This window comes from Macrobrachium rosenbergii, chromosome 23 (assembly GCF_040412425.1).
Source record: "Macrobrachium rosenbergii isolate ZJJX-2024 chromosome 23, ASM4041242v1, whole genome shotgun sequence".
Lineage (NCBI taxonomy): Eukaryota > Metazoa > Arthropoda > Malacostraca > Decapoda > Palaemonidae > Macrobrachium > Macrobrachium rosenbergii.
Genome location: NC_089763.1, coordinates 36,401,194 through 36,424,064, shown reverse-complemented (window position 1 = coordinate 36,424,064; position 22,871 = coordinate 36,401,194). Strand labels below are relative to the sequence as shown.

Genomic DNA, 22,871 nt, shown 5'->3' with positions numbered 1-22,871 from the left:
TATTATTATTATTATTAAAGAACGAGGTGGAAAGTATTTTCAGGAAAAGAACACCAAATAATAATAATAATAATAATAATAATAATAATAATAATATTATTATAATTATTAATATAATATTAAAAATTATTATTATTATTATTATTATTATTATTATTATTATTATTATTATTATTGTGTTACATTTTGTCTTTTACTCGTCTGGTCGTTTAAGGAAGGCTTTCCTGGTGTTTACTGTCTGTCGAGGGATTATTAAGTGAAATTTACGTAAGGTGTGATCAATAATTATTTTATGTTTACTTAGGAAATGTATGACTAAGATAGATGTAAATAGATCAGTCAAAGGTTTCCTCGATTATACAGCATTATACCAAGACCACCGAAAGATGTATGTACTTGCACGATGAAGAAACTTTGCACTAAACTTTACTTTTTTAACTTTAATTTAAGAAATAACACTAGAAACAGGCCTTTTTCAATATGTATGTAACAGTGTGTTTTTATATTATTGTTTTTTTGTGTATGTGCGGGTGTGTGAGTTGTGTGTGTGTGTGTGTGTGTGTCTGTACCCTCCCAAAGCCAATTCATTAATGCTACATCAAATCCGTCCGCGTTCAAAGACCGCAAAATCTAAATTTACATATCAGGGCTTCGTGCTAATTGACCCCAATCCACAGGGGGCGAGAGGAAACACGTCTGTATGGAAATGGCTCCATTATTTCTGCCATTCAGGTGTAGATTGTAAATCCAATTTTATATACTAAATGCGGCGAAGAGTGTATCACGTTCGACAGAGCGGGTGTTAATGATTATTCGATATATATGACACTAATTGTCGAAGTGTTGGCAATGTACTGTAAGACTGTGAAATTTTGTACAGACAGGTCCGGGATTTACAAAAGTGCTATTAATGTGACTAAAACTTCCCCTTGTATGAAACTTAATTTTCCTGTTAAGTATCTGTATATGTTCAGTGAAAAACATATTTACTAGAGAGAGAGAGAGAGAGAGGGAGAGGGAGAGAGAGAGAGAGAGAGAGAGAGAGAGAAAGTCCTTAGGGAAGAGTTCAGGTATGGAACTTAATTTTCCTGTTAAGTATCTGTATTTATTCAATTAAAAACATATTTACTAGAGAGAGAGAGAGAGAGAGAGAGAGAGAGAGAGAGAGAGAGAGAGAGAGAGAGAGAGAGAGAGAAGTCCTTGGAAAGGGTTTACGTATGGAAATTAATTTTCCTATTGTGTATCCCTCTTTATTCAGTTAAAAACATATTTACTAGAGAGAGAGAGAGAGAGAGAGAGAGAGAGAGAGAGAGAGAGAGAGAGAGAAGTCCTTGGAAAGGGTTTAGATGGAAATTAATTTTCCTATTGTGTATCCTCTTTTATTCAGTTAAAACATATTTACTAGAGAGAGAGAAAGAGAGAGAGAGAGAGAGAGAGAGAGAGAGAGAGAGAAGTCCTTGGAAAGGGTTCACGTATGGAAATTAATTTTCCTATTGTGTATCCCTATTCATTCACTTAAAAACTTATTTACTATAAAGAGAAGAGAATACGGAAGAGAGAGAGAGAGAGAGAGAGAGAGAGAGAGAGAGAGAGAGAGAGAGAGAGAGAGAGAGATCCTTAGGAAAGAGTTCACGTATGTAACATAATTCTCCTATTACGTTACTCTATTCATTCAGTTAAAAACTAATTTGCTGTACGGAGAGAGAGAGAGAGAGAGAGAGAGAGAGAGAGAGAGAGAGAGAGAGAGAGAGAGAGATCCTTGGGAAACGGTTCACGTCTTAATGGTTAATTTACAGGTACTCGAGAAAGCGCGAAAGCAATTGTAATCCTCCCCAGCTGCGATACTATTGGCTGCGGTGATAGATGCAATTGGGTAGTGTAGCCACTTGCATTGCAATGCCAGTTGTATGAAGTTTATTTATTTATTTATTTATTTATTTATTTTATCCTGCAAATATTCATACTGCAGTGTCCTCAAACTTAGGGAATGTTCTGCATCGCCTGTAAAGCGTAAAACAAATAGCCATTAATATATATATATATATATATATATATATATATATATATATATATATATATATATATATATATATATATATATATATATATATATATATATATATATATATATATATATATATATATATATATATATATATATATATATATATATTTTAGGTTTTAGGTTAAATACCTCAATAATAATTTGGGTGTGAGAAACATAATGAGATTATTTTCAAGAAAATTCTATGGTTAGTTTTAAGATATGGCGTCCCCTCTTCTTTCAGGGAAAGGTCCCGGTACTGGGTTGCATCTCGGGAAAATGCTGCCCGAGATTTCGTCGCTAAAATTTTAATTAAGGTATTATTTCCCTGACATCACCTTCCCGCTTATGAAGATGAATTCTTTGCGCTGTGATTTCGGAATTTTAGTTAAAAAAAAAAAAAAACAAGGTTCTTTTGTGTGGTGAGCTGATTTAATTACTGGTGTGATGAAGACAATATTAAGCAACAGGTGGTTTGGAAGGGAAGAGATTATTCAGTATTTGGTTCTTCGAATGTATTTTAAATCATACAGATGGTTTGGAAGGGAATATATATTATATATATATATTTGGTATATATATATATATGTATGTATGTATGTATGTATTTTAAATATATATATATATATATATATATATATATATATATATATATGTATGTATATATATGTATATATATATATATATATATATATATATATATATATATATATATTTATATATATATATATATATATATATATATATATATTATATATATATTATATATATAATATATATATGTTTATATAATATATATATGTATATAATAGAATAACCTAGTGGTCACTTTTCACCGGATACGTATTTAATTGCAGCATACTCTCTATATCCCCTGTAGTTGAAATATTATTATTATTATTATTATTATTATTATTATTATTATTATTATTATTATTATTGTTATTATTATTATTATTATTATTATTCAGAGTAGGCGATACAGAAAGAAAAAATTAAATATTATTAAATAAAAAACATAACAAATTAACAAATAAATAGATTTAATGTAAGTAATTATAACACGCGTGTTCCAACCTCTACCCCCAAATACAGGAATTTCAGTGTAGATGAATATATTAATTTCTACATTATGAAAATTCAGCTAACGCAGATTATTAAAATTATTCATTATTATTATTCATTATTCATAAACCTCAAGCAAATCCAATAATATTTCCAGGACAGTTATAACAAGAAATTTCATCCTGTGTCAAAATGGATTATTTTTTTTTTTAAGTTTTCTTCTTATCTTCCATTCTTCTTTCCTTTCTTTCTTCTGCAATTCCCAAAAGAGACAAAAGAAGGAACCACTACATTTCATGGCTGTGACACTTGCGGCATTAGTTGTGAGGACGAGAGATAACGAACAAGTCAAAATCCATTCGAGAAATTCGGAAAAGGATTTCCAGCAGTTGAGAGAGAGAGAGGGAGAGAGAGAGAGAGAGAGAGAGAGAGAGAGAGAGAGAGAGAGAGAGGAGGAAGGGGTTATTCCAAAGGTAAGCAATCATCTATGAAGAGAGAGAGAGAGAGAGAGAGAGAGAGAGAGAGAGAGAGAGATGAGTGTTATACCATAGGTAAGCAACCATATCTGAGTGAAAAGTAAGAGAGAAAAAGAGAGAGAAGGGGTTTCTCCATAGATAATAATAATAATAATGTTTTTCTAATAAAAAGCCACAAGTATATCAATAAATCGCATTATTTGTAAAATAATAATAATAATGATGATAACAATAATAACTATAATAATGATGAGTGTCCTTTTTTAGACAGAATTTGAGTCATTAAAAGCTGAAAAAGAAATATAATAATAATAATAATAATAATAATAATAATAATAATAATAATAATAATAATAATAATAATAATATTCTCGATATTATAGCCTTGTTACGGGGTTGTCTCGTTTCAGTAATAATATAATAATAATAAGTGTCCTTTTTTAGACTGAATTTGAGTCATTAAAAACTGAAAAAACAGGGATAATAATAATAATAATAATAATAATAATAATAATAATAATAATAATAATAATAATAATAAGTGTCCTTTTTTAGACTGAATTTGAGTCATTAAACACTGAAAAACAGAGATAATAATAATAATAATAATAGTGTGTCCCTTTTTAGACTGAATTTGAGTTATTAAAACTGAAAAAACAGAAATAATAATAATAATAATAATAATAATAATAATAATAATAATAATAATAATAATAATAATAATAATAATAATAATAATAATGATAATAAGTGTCCTTTTTTAGACTGAATTTGAGTCATTAAAAACTGAAAAAACAGAGATAATAATAATAATAATAAGTGTCCCTTTTTAGACTGAATCTGAGTCGTTAAAAACAAAAAAACAGAACAAATCTAGCGATGTGATTCCTAGCTTCTCAGAAGACCCACGACCAGATCGTTAACGATCCTTGGGGAAACCATTAAGAGACGAGAGAAAATAATGGCCGAGTGACTGGTAACTTTTGCCTTTCGAGAGGCATAAAGGAGAAAATAGTTTGCTCTTGGATCCACAGGATTCCGGTCATCGTATAAAATAACGACCGGATGAGTTTCGGAGGAAAAGTTATTTCTCGTAAAAACAAGTAAAAAATGCGTCGAAGCTGCCTCGGAGCAGTCGAGTTTTCTGTACATCGTATGATCAAGGCCACAGAAAACAGATCTATCTTTCGGTGGTCTCGGTATAAGGCTGTATGAGCCGAGGCCTATGAAACTTTAAGCACGGCCCGGTGGTGGCTTGGATTATATCGTTGCCAGACGCACGATTATGGCTAACTTTAACCTTAAATTAAATAAAAACTACTGAGGCTAGAGGGCTGCAGTTTGGAATGTTTGATGATTGGAGGGTGGATGATCAACATATCAATTTGCAGCCCTCTAGCGTCAGTAGTTTTTAAGATCTGAGGGTGGACAGAAAAAGTGCGGACGGACAGACAAAGCCGGCACAATCATTTCTTTCCAGAAAACTAATAAAAAGAGAGAGAGAGGATGAACCCGTGCTGCTGGCTGGCAGTACTGATACGAGTTATAGCTTGGCAGGAGGACACAAAAGAAAGCAATTAAGACCAAAAAAAGGAGAATGAAACTGCTCCGTTTATTTATTTTGGTTTTCTACGTTTTTCATTATCATTCACTTGTATGTTTGTTACTGTATTCCTCTGAATTTCATTTTACTCTAAATTCTTGTTCTTAATTTTTGCTTCTGATTTTCAACTACAGGTCCACAGAAATTCTCATAACTCAATAGACTGGAATGACCAGTAGAATTACGTCACAATAACTCGCTAAGTTTAGTTTTGAGGCCAAATGTATAGACCATCAGTTGTTAGAAAAGGAAAAATTAATTAGCAAATTGTTAAATAAATAGATAAAAATGTAAGTAAATTATTAAAATACAAGTCGTATTGCTGTAGGATAATAATGCGTTGCATCTTTGCTTGAACTTTTGACTTTCCTGTTGCACATTATCTTCAGGGAGTTCATTCCACATTTGTCTGACAGGAAAGTTGAATGGCAAGGCACAACTTGAACCCCTTCCACTAACAATTTCGTTATCAGCTTTCGTGAGACCTGAAACGTGCATTTCATATTTTTACTCCTGTGAAATACTTAATCCGATATCATTTGCAAAGGTCTGTAAGTTTCAACAGAGCCATTTGCGAGTAATTTTATCCTCTGTCTCAAGATGAAAGCTGATTTCCTGGTAGGACGGCGTTTGTTCTTGCGTCGAATGTAGGTGTAAAATGCTCTCTCTCTCTCTCTCTCTCTCTCTCTCTCTCTCTCTCTCTCTCTCTCTCTCTCTCTCTCTCTCTCTCTCTCTCATGAATGAATGAAAGGTCTGGCAAAAGCGCAGAATCGTTTCTTTGTCAATTTTGAGAGCAAGTTATCTCCTGCGAGACCATATTAAGTCAGGTTTTCTCTCTAGCCCTAATAATTATTTCCTCTTATTTCAAAACCGGTATTTTTCTCCCCTAGTATTTAAGGCACTTCAATGAATTTTTCCCAAGCACTCGACCGATGTCAGGAACGCCAGAGCAGCAATTAATCCCTTAATTACGCTTCGAGAATAAAATTCCCGGGAAGGACTCTCTCTCTCTCTCTCTCTCTCTCTCTCTCTCTCTCTCTCTCTCTCTCTCTCTCTCTCTCTCTCTCTCAAGCCATTTACGGGAGGTCACACAGACTCGACATAAACTCGAGAGGATGGCTTAATTAACATGAATCTTAACACAAATCTCACGAGCAGTCGGCCATCAGACATTTCGAATGACTTTGGTGCTGCAGACGGGACTTAGAGCATTCCCTCTCTTACAGCAGGTCAGGTCGAACGGTTTGTTTTGGTTGGTGTTCTTCTTCTTCTTCTTCTTGCAAATGAAAATAGGATGGAAGACCCTCTCACGAAGATATCTTTAAGACATAATCTTGCCTTAAGTAAATACCATTGCTAACTTCGATGAAAACTAACACGAAACCAGTTGTTTAATTGTATATTTCTACCTCAAAGTTGATATTTCAAGAAGAATATGAAAGTAGAAGCAGAAAAAATAAAAGAAAATTTGTAGTTAAAGAGGAGCCGACATAAGGGTACTCAGTTCGTAATGCTTTACTCGGTCAGATAGGGAACTGCATTAGCGCAAGGCCAAGAGAAAGAGAAGGTCTGCTCACTTCCCCCAAATCCCCCATGTGGGCGGAGCTTTGTCTACCTCCTTACTGCGTCAGCAGGTGAATTGCCGTAACGAGCAGGTTCCTCTAAGATACGTCATTGCCTACGTAGTTACCCGAAAGATCTGGCAAAAGTGTGAAAACTTTCCCATTACTAATTTTGAGGAAAAACAAATTGGTACAGGTTTTAATATACGTATGTAAAAATCTCTCTCTCTCTCTCTCTCTCTCTCTCTCTCTCTCTCTCTCTCTCTCTCTCTCTCTCTCTCTCTCTCATCTCGAAAGATCTGGCAAAAATGAAAACGTTCCCATTACTAATTTTGAGGAAAAACAAATTTGGTTTTATTATACGTATGTAAAAATCATGAAAGACCTGGCAAAAGTAATTCCCATTACTAATTTGGAAAAAGAACTTAATACAGATTTTATATTATATAGATCCTCTCTCTCTCTCTCTCTCTCTCTCTCTCTCTCTCTCTCTCTCTCTCTCTCTCTCTCTCTCTCCAAGAATAAATAGGAGAAAAGAAATGGAACAGCATTCGTAAAAGAATTATCCGAACCAATTTGTCTCCACGGCTCTCGCCCTGTAGCATCAAGGGATAATCTTTTTATCTCAGCCTCATACTTTCGTCTCCTCTTCCCTTCTCCCCTCCGCCTTATACCTAATCCTGATGTCTCTCGTAGGCTCTCCTTTCCCCCTCCTACACATATCCTTTCCCACTGTCCATCCTATTTCGCACCCTACGTAATTATATCCACAATACCAAGAGGATGTAGAGGATTCCCTTCTTACAGAGCCTATGCAATTTTCGTTTTTGTGTCATAATCCCATTGTAGGAGAATTGGGTGTATATATATATATATATATATATATATATATATATATATATATATATATATATATATATATATATATATATGTGTGTGTGTGTGTGTGTGTGTGTGTGTGTGTGTGTGTGTGTCAGATACATATACACATATAGATATATATGTTTTATATTAATATATACATATATAGATATATATGTTATACATATATATATATATAATATATATATTATATATTTATGTATATAAATATAAATATATATATATAATATTTACATTTGTGTATATATAAACGTACTTACATTATATAAATTATATATATAAATATATATAAATTTCTTATGCAGGACGTCAAGATCTTGGTTAAGTTCTCTGACAGCAGAGAAAGCTAGCAGTGGTCCCTCAGTCGTTTCCACAGAGAAAATGTTAAACTGCGTCAACTTCTGAGCCCTCAGGGAGAAAAACTCTCCCCCTCTCCCTTCGGTGTTGCTTTAACTTGTGCAATTCGGAGCATCATTATCTCACTCCCACTGGTTTTATTAGCGCGAAATGATCAAAGTTACTTTATAGATATCCCCGACTTCTCTCTGTTTGTCTTTCAATGAAGCACATTCTTGGAGATAAAAAATGGAAGCTTCTGGGACGTATGCAAATGCACAAAGATATAAAATTATAAAATTTTAGATATAAAATTATAAAACAGATTTTATTATTATTATTATTATTATTATTATTATTATTATTATTATTATTATTATTATTATTATTCAGAATATGAACCCTATTCTTATGGAACAAGACCCCCACAGGGGCAATTGACTTGAAATTCAAGCTCCCAAAGAATATGGTGTTCATTAGGAAGAAGTTACAGAAGGTAACGGGAAATACAGGAAGAAGAGATCACTTATTAAAAAGGAAAAGATAAATTGACAGATTAATAAACTAGATAAAAATTTACCTGAATCATAAGCGTATATTGAGCCATTTCCCACAAGCAAACCTTCTGGTGCTCAAAGCATAAAAGTATACGAAGAGAATTTCAGAAGCCACTGGATAAAAAAAAAAAAAAAACAGAAAAAAAATGGCTTGGAATAACATGTTAAGAATTCAAAGGAGACGAACTAATTAGGTTGGGAGGAACTGGCCAGTAAGTGCAGGGGTGTCTTGTAAGAACCCGCAGTGAGAGAGAGAGAGAGAGAGAGAGAGAGAGAGAGTTTGGAATGTTGGTACAGCCTCAATTTTGCAGAAGCTGTGAGGACAAGCATGTTGCAAGATTTCGTTGGTTGAATGCAATAAAGGAAGGCTGAGGCCAAACATCTTCGTTGAAGAAATTTTTCCTTAATAATATTCTTGAAGAAATAAAACGTGTTTACTAAATATTAGTGCTTATAATGACAAAAATGGAATAGATTTGATGCAGTTGTATACAAAAGATCAACGCAAGGGACAAAATTGGTCACAAGAGAGGAGGGGTGGCTGGCACATGTCAAGAGAATAGGAGAATAAAGGATAAAAAATCATTGAAATAAGACCGCTGTAATTTCTAAATAAGATGATTCATAAAAAGAAGTAAAAAGCAGTGAATATCTACATAAAAAAGTAAAAAGCAGTAAATATTGACATAAAGAAAGATTACTGGTCATAGGCTATAATAACAGCATAGCCGCTGATTCTCTCTGAAGTGGAAATTGAACCTTGAAAACAATATTATGTGTGTGTGTGTAGGTTTGTGTTTGTTTATCTATGTCTGTATATATATGTAAGTTCTGATTTTTTTTTTTCAATAAGTGGATCCATATTCATATATTTATTTTTAGAAAATCTGTTTGTTTCAACATGATGGGAACTTAGAAACTTATATTCAGAAGTATTTCTCAAGCAAAACTGCATAAATCTAAAAAATTGCATGTTATTAAAAAGCACTTTGGACAGTATCATCATACAAGGGGTAGTGTATAGAAAACATAAATAATCCATATAAATGATCAAATTTAACCCTTACAAATTACACACAAAAATTCAGCTTATAATTTTCTTTTTCAATTGACACTCTAGCGATTACTTTCGACCTTTCTGTGCCACGTCAATACAATAAATGCTATCTCTTGTAAACGACAGGAATAAATTCAATTTACAATTATCGCCAATATCGGACAGTTAGAAAGAAAGGTTTTTGTCCTATTTCCACTGGGGAATCAACAAGATTTATTAGATTGTTGTACATTGCAGTTATTGCAAAAATTACTTTAAGAGGATGAAATGAAATCTCTCTCTCTCTCTCTCTATCTCTCTCTCTCTCTCTCTCTCTCTCTCTCTCTCTCTCTCTCTCTCAGAAGACCTTGAATTTCTTTTAGAATATGTATTTCATGCTCTATAAAATTCATGTCAACTCACAATAGTTAGTAATACCAGAAAATAATAATAATAATAATAATAATAATGAAATTATAGTCTTCACAATCCCCAAAAATTACCTTCATTATTAGAATTAAAGAGAGAGAGAGAGAGAGAGAGAGAGAGAGAGAGAGAGAGAGAGAGAGAACTTTTAGAGAAAGATTATGAGAGAAAGAGAGAGAGAGAGAGAGAGGATTTGCAGAGAGAGAGAGAGAGAGAGAGGATTTGCAAAGAGGAGTCATTTCCTAGAAAATCAACAAACCCTTTTCACCTAACAAGCCACAGATACAAAAGCTCTGTATACCAGCTTTTTTGCGTAACCCTGTAGACAATTGTTTTCCGTGATGAGTGAAGTTAAAAATAGCCCAGGTTTTTAGATTGAAATCAAATGGATGCAGTTCATTTTGGAATAAACCTCTCTTTAAATAAACCGTTTCACATCTGGATGAAAAATGGCCTTCTGTCCATATTGACAGGGTTAATCGTTGGCTTGGAAATATTTCTGGGGTTGGTGTGATGAATAGTTTGTTCCCGCTCATCAAGATATTTGCTTGTTATTTTGTGATGTATGAATTTGCTAGTGGTTAAGGTTGAGTTATTAAGCAAATATTTCTCTCTCTCTCTCTCTCTCTCTCTCTCTCTCTCTCTCTCTCTCTCTCTCTTTCTCACAAACACACATACACACACACACACTCATGGTTTCTCATGGATTGAAATTTGTGTAATCTGACAAACGCTGTTCAATTTTTTTATTTACCAACTATGTGAATATATATATATATATATATATATATATATATATATATATATATATATATATATATATATATATATACATATATATATATATATATATATATATATATATATATATATATATATATATATATATATATATATATATGTATGTATGTATATATACAGCATATATGTATGAATGTTTGTATGCACAACATATATATATATATATATATATATATATATATATATATATATATATTATATATTATATATTATATATATATAAATATACATACACATATATATGCATACATGCATATTTAAAAGAGACTAAAAAAATCAGTATTTGTCAGAAGATAAACATAATTTCAATCCACATCAAACGGAAAAACTTATACACATAATCATCATTGTACGTTCACCTACACAAACAAATAGCATTCGTGATTTTAAGCACGGAATGAGTGTCACACCTCTGGCAACACTGCTCTGCAACCTCCGCCTGGCAACATTGCAATCAGGCGGCAAACCCTGATCATCCGATAATGCGTTGTCTCTCGGCCTAATTGATGGCTCGGATATCGGGAGACATTCTCCTGAGACGGGGCATCAGGCTTCGACTGAAATCTGATGAAATTGCGAGAAGGTGTATAAAGGAAGATGCGCAGGAATTGATTGATCTCGTAGGTAGGAAAAGGGAAGGATTATAAACGCAGAAGTGGGATACAGGATAAAAGAGAGAGATTTTATTGATTTCGTAAGTAGGTAGGATTTTAAAAGAGAGTTGATTTCTCGTAAGTAGGAAAGGAAGGATTATCAACGCAGAAGTAGGAAAAAAGTTGGTGTAGGATTTTATTGATTTCGTGATAGAAGGATGCGAGAGTGTTGTAGGATTTGATTGGTCTCGTAAGTAGGAAAAGGGAAGGATTACAAACCCGGAAGTGGGATACAGGATAAAAGAGAGATTGGTGTAGGATTTTATTGATTTCGTAAGTAGGAAAAGTAGGATACATGATAAAAGAGAGAGTGGTGTAGGATTTGATTGATCTCGTAAGTAGGAAAAGGGAATGATCATAAAACCGGAAGTGTAGGGAAAAGGAAGGAACATAAAACCGGAAGTAGGATACGTGATAAAAGAGAGTGATGTAGGATTTGATTGATCTCATAAGTAGGAAAAGGGAAGGATTATAAACCCCGGAAGTAGGATGGATAATAAAAGATTGAGTAGTGTAGGATTTGTCTGATCTCAAGTTAAGTTAAAGGGAAGGATTATAAACCCGGAAAAATGTAGGATGCATCAAGGATATCAGACAGTCCTGCGTGCAGAAATTATGATATATAAATAATTGAAAATATGGTATTTGAGTTTCCAAAGCTTCGGGGAACGAGTTTTTCGTATTTGAACGTTGCCCAATTCAGCTGTTTTCAATGCTTTGTTCAAATTGGAAACAGATACTGTATTACTGATATTTGATATGCGAGACTTTCCATGGGGTTTAAATGCTTTAGCAATATTGTTATTGCAATATTCCTGTCGACAGTTTTTGTTATATATATATATACATATATATATAAATGTATGTGTATATATTTATACACTGTATATGTGTGTGATTGTGTGTGGCTGTGTATGTCGAATATTTGTGTGTGCCTGTGTAGAAAGACTCTGCAATATTTCTTTGCCTCATTGTCCAGCCATTAGTGACTCAAAAATATGAGGGGGAAGCATTTTGCAAGAACCTACATGAGCAGTAAATTACACTTGAAAGTCCGAGCTGGGAAGACTTGCTCTTCCCAAGTTTTGTCGGAGCTCTTTTGCAAAAGAGGATTTACTTCCGCCGGACGTCCTTTGCTAAGCCCAGAAAGGTTTTGTTTTGAGAAAGGGCTGCCTTAATACTTTTTGTTTTGAGAAAGAGCCGCCTTGGTACTTTTTGTTTTGAGAAGGAGCGGCCTCAGTACTTTTTGTTTTGAGATAGAGTGGCTTTAGTATTTTTTGTTTTAAGAAACAGTGGCCTTAGTCCTTTTTGTTTTGAGAAGGAGCGGCCTTAGTACTTTTTGTTTTGAGAAGGAGCGGCCTTAGTATTTTTTTTGTTTTGAGAAATACTTTTTTGTTTTGAGTACTTTTTGCTTTAAGAAAGAGCAGCCTTAGTCCTTTTGTTTTGAGTATTTTTTGTTTTGAGAAACAGTGGCCTTAGTATTTTTGTTTTGAGTCCTTGCTTGTTTTGGGAAAACACCGGCCTTAGTACTTTTTTTTTGAGAAAGAGCGGCCTTAGTACTTTTTGTTTTGAGAAGGAGCGGCCTTAGTATTTTTTTGTTTTGAGAAATAGCGCCTTAGTACTTTTTGTTTTGGGAAACAGCGGCCTTAGTACTTTTTGCTTTATGAAAGAGCAGCCTTAGTCCTTTTTGTTTTGAGAAGGAGTACGTTTTGGAAAACGGCAGCCTTAGTATTTTTTGTTTTGAGAAATAGTGCTTTTTTTTTTTTTCCTTTGAGAAAGAGCGGCCTTAATACTTTTGTTTTGAGAAAGAGCCAGCCTTAGTACTTTTTGTTTTGAGAAGGAGCGCCTTAGTATTTTTTGTTTTGAGAAATAGCGCCTTAGTACTTTTTGTTTTGGGAAACAGCGGCCTTAGTACTTTTTGCTTTAAGAAAGAGCAGCCTTAGTCCTTTTTGTTTTGAGAAGGAGCGGCCTTAGTACTTTTTGTTTTGAGAAACGGCGGCCTTAGTATTTTTTGTTTTGAGAAATAGCGCCTTAGTGCTTTTTGTTTTGAGAAATAGCGCCTTAGTGCTTTTTCTTTTGGGAAACAGCGGCCTTAGTACTTTTTTCCTTTGAGAAAGAGCGGCCTTGGTACTTTTTGTTTTGAGAAAGAGCCGCCTTAGTACTTTTTGTTTTGAGAAACTGGTAGGACCTACACCCAGTCTCTTATTTTTCACCTGTGGTTATGTGTGATATATATATATATATATATATATATATATATATATATATATATATATGTGTGTGTGTATATATATATATATATACATATATATACATATATAGACAGACAGCTAACATATTTTGTATTTGTTTACAAAAACGTATACTTCAAAACTCTTCAATAAGAATATATGCACTTTATAAGTGCATATCGGATTGTATCCATTACTTACGTGCGATATGAAGGCATGGCTTTCCACATTTGAATATAATTCAACTAAAAAAATCCACCTTGTTATATTTTATTTGAATTTCGTAACGACGATACATTGCAGCCGGCTTTCCATTATATCTCTGTATTAAAAACAGCACGTCGTACTAAATAACAGCCATTAATCATACATCAAATATACGAATTATGAAGCGGAATACTCGCGTGGTATTGGAAGAAATTCGCAAATCTCTGCATACGCATGTCTTGGGGGACTAGAGGATGTTTATTGCATTTGCCGAATATTTCGGGGCTGTCAGGAATGGCCAGGATTGACGATGGGAATAACATTATTTGAAGAAATATTTGGGAATATTCGTCCTGTATGCGAGAGGACATTGATCACAGCGTAATGTGAAATGGGTGTCTAGCAATAACAAATTCATATTATTGACTTTGGCTAAGTGATTACTCTACCCGAATAACTTTTGCCGTAAGTACGTGTTGGTAATTATGGTAATATTAATAAGTTATATGAATGCTTTCAATAAATATTAAGAGCATGCTTTTATAGCAAATTCACACTGGCAATTATCGTAAAGTCATTTATTTGTATGTGTAGTTTTTATACTATTAAGAGCATACAAGCAACGGTCTTATTAAACTTAATTTTGGTAATTATGGCTAAATGGTTATGCTACGTGAGTCATTTTTATCACAAATCATAAAGAAAGACGATATTCGGTATTTAATGGTGGTAAAACGTTCATTTAAACGTTCCTTCTAACGTTCATTCTAACGTTCATTTAAACGTCTCTAAACAGACTTTATAAGAAAAACACTGGAAAAAAAACTCAGTGAAGAGCAGACTTCATTTTAATACTGATAAAACGTTCATTTAAACGTTCATTCTAACGTTCATTTTAACGTTCGTTTAAACGTCTCTTAAACAGACTTTATAAGAAAAATGACAAAAAAAAAAACTCCATGAAAAGCAGACTTCATTTTAATACTGATAAAACGTTCATTTAAACGTTCATTCTAACGTTCATTTTAACGTTCGTTTCAAACGTCTCTTAAACAGACTTTATAAGAAAAACACTGGAAAAAAAACTCAGTGAAGAGCAAACTTCATTCTAAAATCCTTAAGTTGACCGCAACTCTCGAGAGACTTTCCAGTGATAAATATCCTTAATATCTCAATAAAGGCGATATTAGATATTCAATACCCATAAAACATTCATTCAAACATTTATCCATCAGACCCTATAAGAAAAACACTGAAAAAAAGTCAGTGAATTACAGACGTCATTACAAATACATTTGCTGACTGCCTTTCTCCGATTTAAAACCCGTATCCGATTATTTTGATTCGCCTTCAAAGGAGACCCGGAGCGCTAAGTAATGACGGCCGTTCCTCTCTTTTATCGCCCCAAAACAGATAATAACCTTGAACCCGTAACTTACATTCGCGAAAATAAATGTTTTATTCCCCGGGCGAATTTATAAAGGCGGAATCATAAACTACTGGCGGTGTCATAAGAAGCGCGTTTACGCTCAAGTTGGCGGGATATAAATTTTCGCGAGTTCTCGCTAATCTTTCCCGGGCTGGAAAATGAAAGCGATGTGGGATATAATGTTGGTAATGCTTTTTCCAGTATGTTTTGGCTGATGTGGTAAAAAAAAAAAAAAATAGGTTTTTGAATATCTGTTCATTATTTTTAAAATATGAGGTACATGGAGTTATGTACCTATTAGTTTATATATATATATATATATATATATATATATATATATATATATATATATATATATATATATATATATATGATATAAAAATATAACGTTTGTAAATACATATATATATATATATATATATATATATATATATATATATATATATAATATATATATTTACACACACACACACACAAATGTACATATATATATAACGTGTGTATTATTCTCCGTAAGTTATTGCATATCTCATCTTTCATCCAGATCGTTAGAGATGAAATGATAAACATTGCAAAACCCGGATCTCCAGAAGCAGAACTTACCGTTGATTGATAGCTATTGGTCTCCCAGTTATCGGTCTTCTACAGCGATTCAGGGAAGACCGTCGGGTGCTGGGGTCTCTGCAATTCCGATATTGAAGGCTTCGCAACTCTGCAAATTTGGGGAAAGTTGCTCTCATGCAAGTACAAATATAGACGCGAGCTCATATGCAACATAAAACAAGTAAAAATGCGCTGTAGTTTCTTCGGCTCAATCGAGTTTTCTGTATATATATATATATATATATATATATATATATATATATATATATATATATGTATATATATATATATATATATGTGTGTGTGTGTATATACATCCAGTACAGCACTATATATATATATATATATATATATATATATATATATATATATATATATATATATATATATATATATATATATATATATATATATATATATATATTTATATATATATATATATATATATATATATATATATATATGTGTGTGCTGTACTGATTATGTATACACATGTACATATATATATAAAGTATATATACATGTACATATATACTGTATATATTTTTTATACATATATATATAATGTTGTATGAAACTCTCAGCCACGGCCCATGAAACTCCCAGCCGCAGCCCATGAAACTTTCACCCGCGGCCCATGAAACTTTCAGCCACGGCCCGGTGGTGGCATGTGTTGTTGGCACCTATAGGCGTGCCAGACGCACGATCATGCTAACTTTAACCTTAAATAAAATGAAAACTTCTGAGGCTAGAGGGCTGCAATTTGGTATGTTTGATGATTGAAGGGTGGATGATCAACATACCAATTTACAGCCCTCTAGCCTCAGTAGTTTCTAAGATCTGAGGGCGGACAGAAAAAGTGCGGACGGACAGAAAAAGCCGGCACAATAATCTTCCTTTACAGAAACTAAAAAATAAAAAAAGACTGGTGTTTCTGGGATGTTTAAATTACGTATTGGATTTGCCAGAATCACACAAACTGTAACAGGCCTTATGAATCTGGTATTAGGGATAATGGGTCACAATGAAACAAGAAAAGGCAGACAATAAGAAGGAAAAATGGCTAACGGTTCGTAACTGCTCAGATTATGTGATAGAATTCCCAGAATTTTGCAAGACGCTGAAGATCCTGTGAAGTGGGTATCATGGATAATGGGCCACGATGAGACAAGAAAGGCAACAGAAAAAGTTAGAACTTACATTAACGAAATAAAAATAAAGATAAAGGAGAAAGAACAAGTGTTGATATTTAAATTCTACCTAGACAAATGATTATCATATCTACCAAGTGTTGGAAGAGATGGCATCCATTTTAGCTTATGATTGGAGCAAGATTTATTAAGCATCGAACAGCGAAAATCTCTTTGTATTTTCCGCTTGTCGTCAAATATCTAAAAAAAGAAAGAAAAATAATAATAATAATAATAATAATAATAATAATAATAATAATAATAAATAATAAGAAAGATTTGAAGTGTGACTTGAATCGGAAACCAGAGAAGTGAATTTCGGGAAAAACAAATGTAATGAAGAATTACACACATGATAAAAAGGTAAAACTATTTAGTGAGCAGAGAGAGAGAGAGAGAGAGTAGCTGATAAATCAATGAAGGATGGGTATACTTAATTGACTATTTAGGACAACAGAGATTAATGAGAGAGAGAGAGAGAAGAATGAATAATTAATTAGTTCACTGGAGAGTGAATTTAAAACCCATTTAATATGAACGAGCCTGTCTGTGGATAACCATATGCTAATTAAATTGCTTCGCTTTGGTGAATTTGGGTAATTCGTAATTTATTTCGTAATAGAATTAATTGACGAGCTTTTTTTTATTATATTTATTTCGGTTATTTTGTTGCAGTTAATTCCCAGTCTTTTTTTTTTACTATAAAACGGAAGGCATTATATATATGTGTGTACTTATATATATATATATATATATATATATATATATATATATATATATATATATATATATATATATATATATATATATACAGTATGTATATATTTATACATATATGTATACATATGTATATATATATGTATATAAAGTCTGCGAGCGTGTGTATGAATTACAGTTCTTACTCAGGATAGTCAGTTGCAGGGAACACTTGCGGTCGTTACATTCACATAAACATTTTGAAGTAGCTGGAGTAATGGAAGCAGCTAATGGGAACAGCGAAAAGAACAAGGGAAAACTTTTCTCTCCAGTTACTATTTCTCTCTCTCTCTCTCTCTCTCTCTCTCTCTCTCTCCCGAAAAGAAAAAGTAATATTCTCTCTACGGTTACTTTTATCCTACTCTCTCTCTCTCTCTCTCTCTCTCTCTCTCTCTCTCTCTCTCTCTCTCTCTCTCTCTCTCTCTCTCAAAGAAAAGAAAAGAAAAAGGAAAATTTTCTCTATGGTTGCTCTCTCTCTCTCTCTCTCTCTCTCTCTCTCTCTCTCTCTCTCTCTCTCTCTCTCTCTCTCTCTCAAGAAGTACCTCCGCCTTATGGGATCTGTTTAGAGAGTCTCTCTCTCTCTCTCTCTCTCTCTCTCTCTCTCTCTCTCTCTCTCTCAAGAAGTACCTCCGCCTTATGGGATCTGTTGGGAACGTTCGTGTGAGAGGAGATAAGAATCACTGATCTCATCGACTTTAGGCGTAAACTTGCCCGCGGGCCAACCATTCAGGTCCGCTGTGGCTTTGCGTCAGCACAAAGGCCCAATCTTTTCGGGGCTTTGGCAGTAAATAACCACTCGAAGTGTATTTGTTAGATGTAGGCAGGAACTGCGAGGCATTTTTCCGTCTGGACAAAAATGTTTTGTAGTCTGAAGAGGGTTTTTGTAGTGTTTTATTTATCGTTTTTCATCTGATGAATAATTTGGTCATATATGTGGAATCTACTGGTCACTTTTTACCAGATACATATGTAATTGTAATAGCCACAATGCCCTCTTGACTTCTCGAATTCTTCGCGCTTTTTGGATACGCTTGTCACTAAAAAAGCCTTAAGATCCTAGTTGCAAGAAATATGAAGATTGCGGGAAACTAACCTTGGGTCCCGTAATCAGAACGAGGTCCTGTCAGGTCGATGACCTCGTTCTGATTATGGGACCCGGGTTCTTCATATTTCTTACACTTGGATCTTAAGTCTTTGTAGTGACAAGCGTATCCGAAAAGCGCGAAGAATTCGAGAGGTTAATAGGGTATTGTGGCTATGACAATTTGGTCATGGTTTATTTAACACTAAATCGCCATTTTACGAATTTTATGTTGGTGAATGTATAGATTATGAACGAAGGAAACTCGAACACAGAGATACTATTTGAAGAAAGGGTGGCACAATTACTCCCAAACCCACATAATTTATGCAAGGGTTGGGCAAATGTGGTTTATAATACCCGCACATCGCTAATTTCCCAGAGGAATAGCTAGGCGAGCGTCAACTCTCTCTCTCTCTCTCTCTCTCTCTCTCTCTCTCTCTCTCTCTCTCTCTCTCTCTCTCTCTCTCTCTCTCAGCACGAAGCCTCAACTCAGTCAATATCTCTTTCCGTATTGACAGCTTCCTCCAACCCACCAAAACATTCATATTAAAAGAGTCCTTTCCCTAAGGCTTTCCCCGTAGGGGGTCAGTGCCGTCAGTACACCTCATGCGGTGCACTGTAGGCATTGCTTAAGGATCTTTGCAGCGTGCCATCGGCCCCTAGCTGCAACCCCTTTCGTTCCTTTTACTGTAACTCCTTTCATGTTCTCTTTCGTCCATCTTACTCTCCACCCTCTCCTAACAATTGATTCATAGTGCAACTGCTTTGAGGTTTTCCTCCTGTTACACCTTTCAAACCTTTTACTGCCCATTTCCATTTCAGCGATGATGGACCCTCATAGGTCCCAGTGCTTGGCCTTTGGCCTAAATTCTATATCCCTAAGGCTTTGGCCTTAATTAGGAGCCTTGACAATCACCCGGGATGTGAATGACAGGCTCTGAATAAGAGTCGTTCAGAAGGATGAATAAATCATTTGTTTTTCTCGCTGGTTGTGTGAGTGTTCTATATCAGTTCAGGTTTTTGGGGATATTTTCGTTATAGAGGTTTGGGTTTTGTATTTTGTTTCTCTCTCTCTCTCTCTCTCTCTCTCTCTCTCTTCTCATCTGTATTATTTCTTTTGCTTTCTTTTGCTCCTATTTTTTAATGTGTCAGTAATGTTATAATGCCTAAGAAAGTTTCTTGTTTCCTCTTCTCTCTCTCTCTCTCTCTCTCTCTCTCTCTCTCTCTCTCTCTCTCTCTCTCTCTCTCTCTCTCTCACACACACACACACACACACACACACACACACACACACACACACATTCATATATGCAGTGAAAAGATTACAGTTGAACTTAAGAAATAAAAGAGAGAGAGAGAGAGAGAGAGAGAGAGAGAGAGAGAGAGAGAGAGAGAGATGATGAAATAAGAATTTCAAAACTGTAAAAAAAATTCTCATATCACCCCCCAAGTCCAAACATTTCGTAATCATGTGCAAAAATAATTGCCATGTTGCATAACACCATGAAAAAAGCACAGGCCCCTCTGGCAACAGTCATTGAGACAAGACTTATTGCAACATGCTGACACAGCTTTCGACTTTAGCAAATGACTTCAGGCTGGTTGTTTTTCTTCAGACTGTTTACCCACAGTCAACAACACAACCCGGCCGAAAATTCTTGGGAAGAAGAAGAAGGAGAAGAAGAAAGTAAAAGGATTACTTGGAAAAGATTCTTCAACTCCAGTGAGCAATTTTAAAATATACAGCTCCTCCAATCTTCCTCTCCGCGGAGACGTTTGTAGAGGAAATTGGTCTTTTATTGGCGTATATGAAAAATACGATTTACTGAGGATGAGCGTAGGTTTAATTACTGGTTTTGTGAACAAGTTTCCCCAAGTGCGTAAAAGGAAAGGGATTACTTGGAAAAACAAGTCTTGAACTCCAGTGAGCAATTTTAACAATATAGCTCCTCAAATCTTCTATTCCTGAGTTAATTGAATGCAATGGAAATGATTTTTATGCTTTTACTACTATTCTCAATCTATTTTTTACCATTATTATTATACTATTTTTATGTTTTTGTGGATATTTCCGAATCATTTTTTATCTATTCTCAATGTATTATTATGTTATTGTCTCTACTTTGTATATTCCATGTATATGGCCATTAAAATTATGAATACTATTTTATATACTTCTTTATTATTATTATTGACATACATGAAAAACACGCATTTACAGAGTGAGGGCGTAGGCGTAGATTTAATTTCTAGCTTCGTGAAGAATTTTGATCAAGATCGCAATTTTTTATATTGATTAGTCACTAAGGTAAAGCCTCACTTATATCTTGATATTTTACCTGAAATCTGTGACTTACTCTTAATGTGTTCTTTCTATGTATTGCCAAATTTTGGGATTATCTTCCAATTTCTGTTTTTCTGATTCTCATAACTTTTCTACCTTTGAAAAATGGATCTGTAGGTCCTGTTCATTTTATTTTAGTTAAAAACTATCACTTTTAATAATAATAATAATAATAATAATAATAATAATATAATATAATAATAATAATAATAATAATAATAATAAATAATAATAATAATAATAATGTATACCAGAGTTCTGCAATACATTTTCATACACTAAGGAAAATCACATCTATTTTTCTGTATGATTTCAAATTGAATGCGAGAAAAAACTTCTCTCTCTCTCTCTCTCTCTCTCTCTCTCTCTCTCTCTCTCTTCTGCATGACCTTTCGAATACGGAAGTAGGGCTAAACAAATATTGAAACCAATATTATCACTAATTTCCGATTAACAGCTTCATTAACTTTATCAAGGGCGATCTGTAAATTGCATCCATTTTTCCCTTCTCTGTGGCGAACAGCAATTAATTATTTTTGGGGGAAGAGCCAAATTGAACTCGGGTTCATTTGCCCAATACATCAGCAAGTTTTTCCACCCACCTGGCGCCTCTTGTTACATCTTCCCTCCCCCTCACCCCTCGTACTGGATCCCACCACAGCCCCACCCCCACAAACCCCACAGCCCAGTTTCCCACCCCACAGCCCCCACCACCACAGCCTCAATAGCCAGCTCCTTCCCACACCCCCACCCCCATAGTTCCAACCCCTCAGTTCCCCATCCCCTATTGCCACAGCCTCCACTCCCACAGCCCCCACCTCAACAGCCCCCACCCCCACAGATTCCCCACCCAACAGTTCCCTGCCCCTGTTCTGAATCCCACCCACAGCCCCCACCCCCACTTTCCCCACCCCTACAACCCCACCCCACAGCTTCCACTCCCACAGTCTTCACCCCCACAATCCTTCACCCCACAGTCCCCACCCCCAAAGTCCCTATCCCCTACAACCCCACCCTCACAGTCCCTATCCCCACAGCCTCCACCCTCACAGTCCCCACTCCCACAGTTCCCCACCCCAACAGCCTCCCTACCCCCACAGTCCCCACCCCACAACCCCCACCCCACAGTCCCCACCCCTACCGCCCCACCCTCACAGCTCCCGCCCCACAGTCCTCTACCCCTATCCACAATCCCACTCACTGCCCCCACCCCTACAGCCCACCGCCCCACAGCCCTCACAATCCCCACTCTCTAGTCCCCCACCCGCATCCTAAATCCTACCCACAGCACCCACCACTCTCCCCCCCACAATAGCTCCTCTGCCCATTGGCACAGGCCTGAGTCTTGCCTCTCGTCAATTTATGGAGCTTTCCATCTTCATGATATAAGGTTACGACGCCGGCCATGCAGATTGTTACGTTCGCCTGAATTTATGCCCGCGCGTAATGAGCAAGTGTTTGCGTCACAAATGTTTTACAGCTGTCGAAAGCAATACGGGTGTTTTTGTGCCTTTTGTTAGTTGATTGAGTATCCGTCCTCTTTATGTGAGGTTGTAATTCTGGCTGCACAAAGTGCTATGCTTGGT

At 34.9% G+C, this 22,871-nt stretch overlaps 1 protein-coding gene across 1 annotated transcript in view; it reads left to right on the top strand.

Moving 5' to 3' along the window:
* Window positions 1-22,600, top strand: part of LOC136851085 (uncharacterized) — a 46,796-nt gene extending 24,196 nt beyond the window's left edge. Inside the window, exons 2-3 of the mRNA XM_067125056.1 lie at window positions 20,573-20,715; window positions 21,809-22,600. Coding sequence (XP_066981157.1) covers window positions 20,573-20,715; window positions 21,809-22,600 — 935 coding nt within the window. The remainder of the gene's footprint in view (window positions 1-20,572; window positions 20,716-21,808) is intronic.
* The last annotated feature ends 271 nt before the right edge of the window (window positions 22,601-22,871 follow it).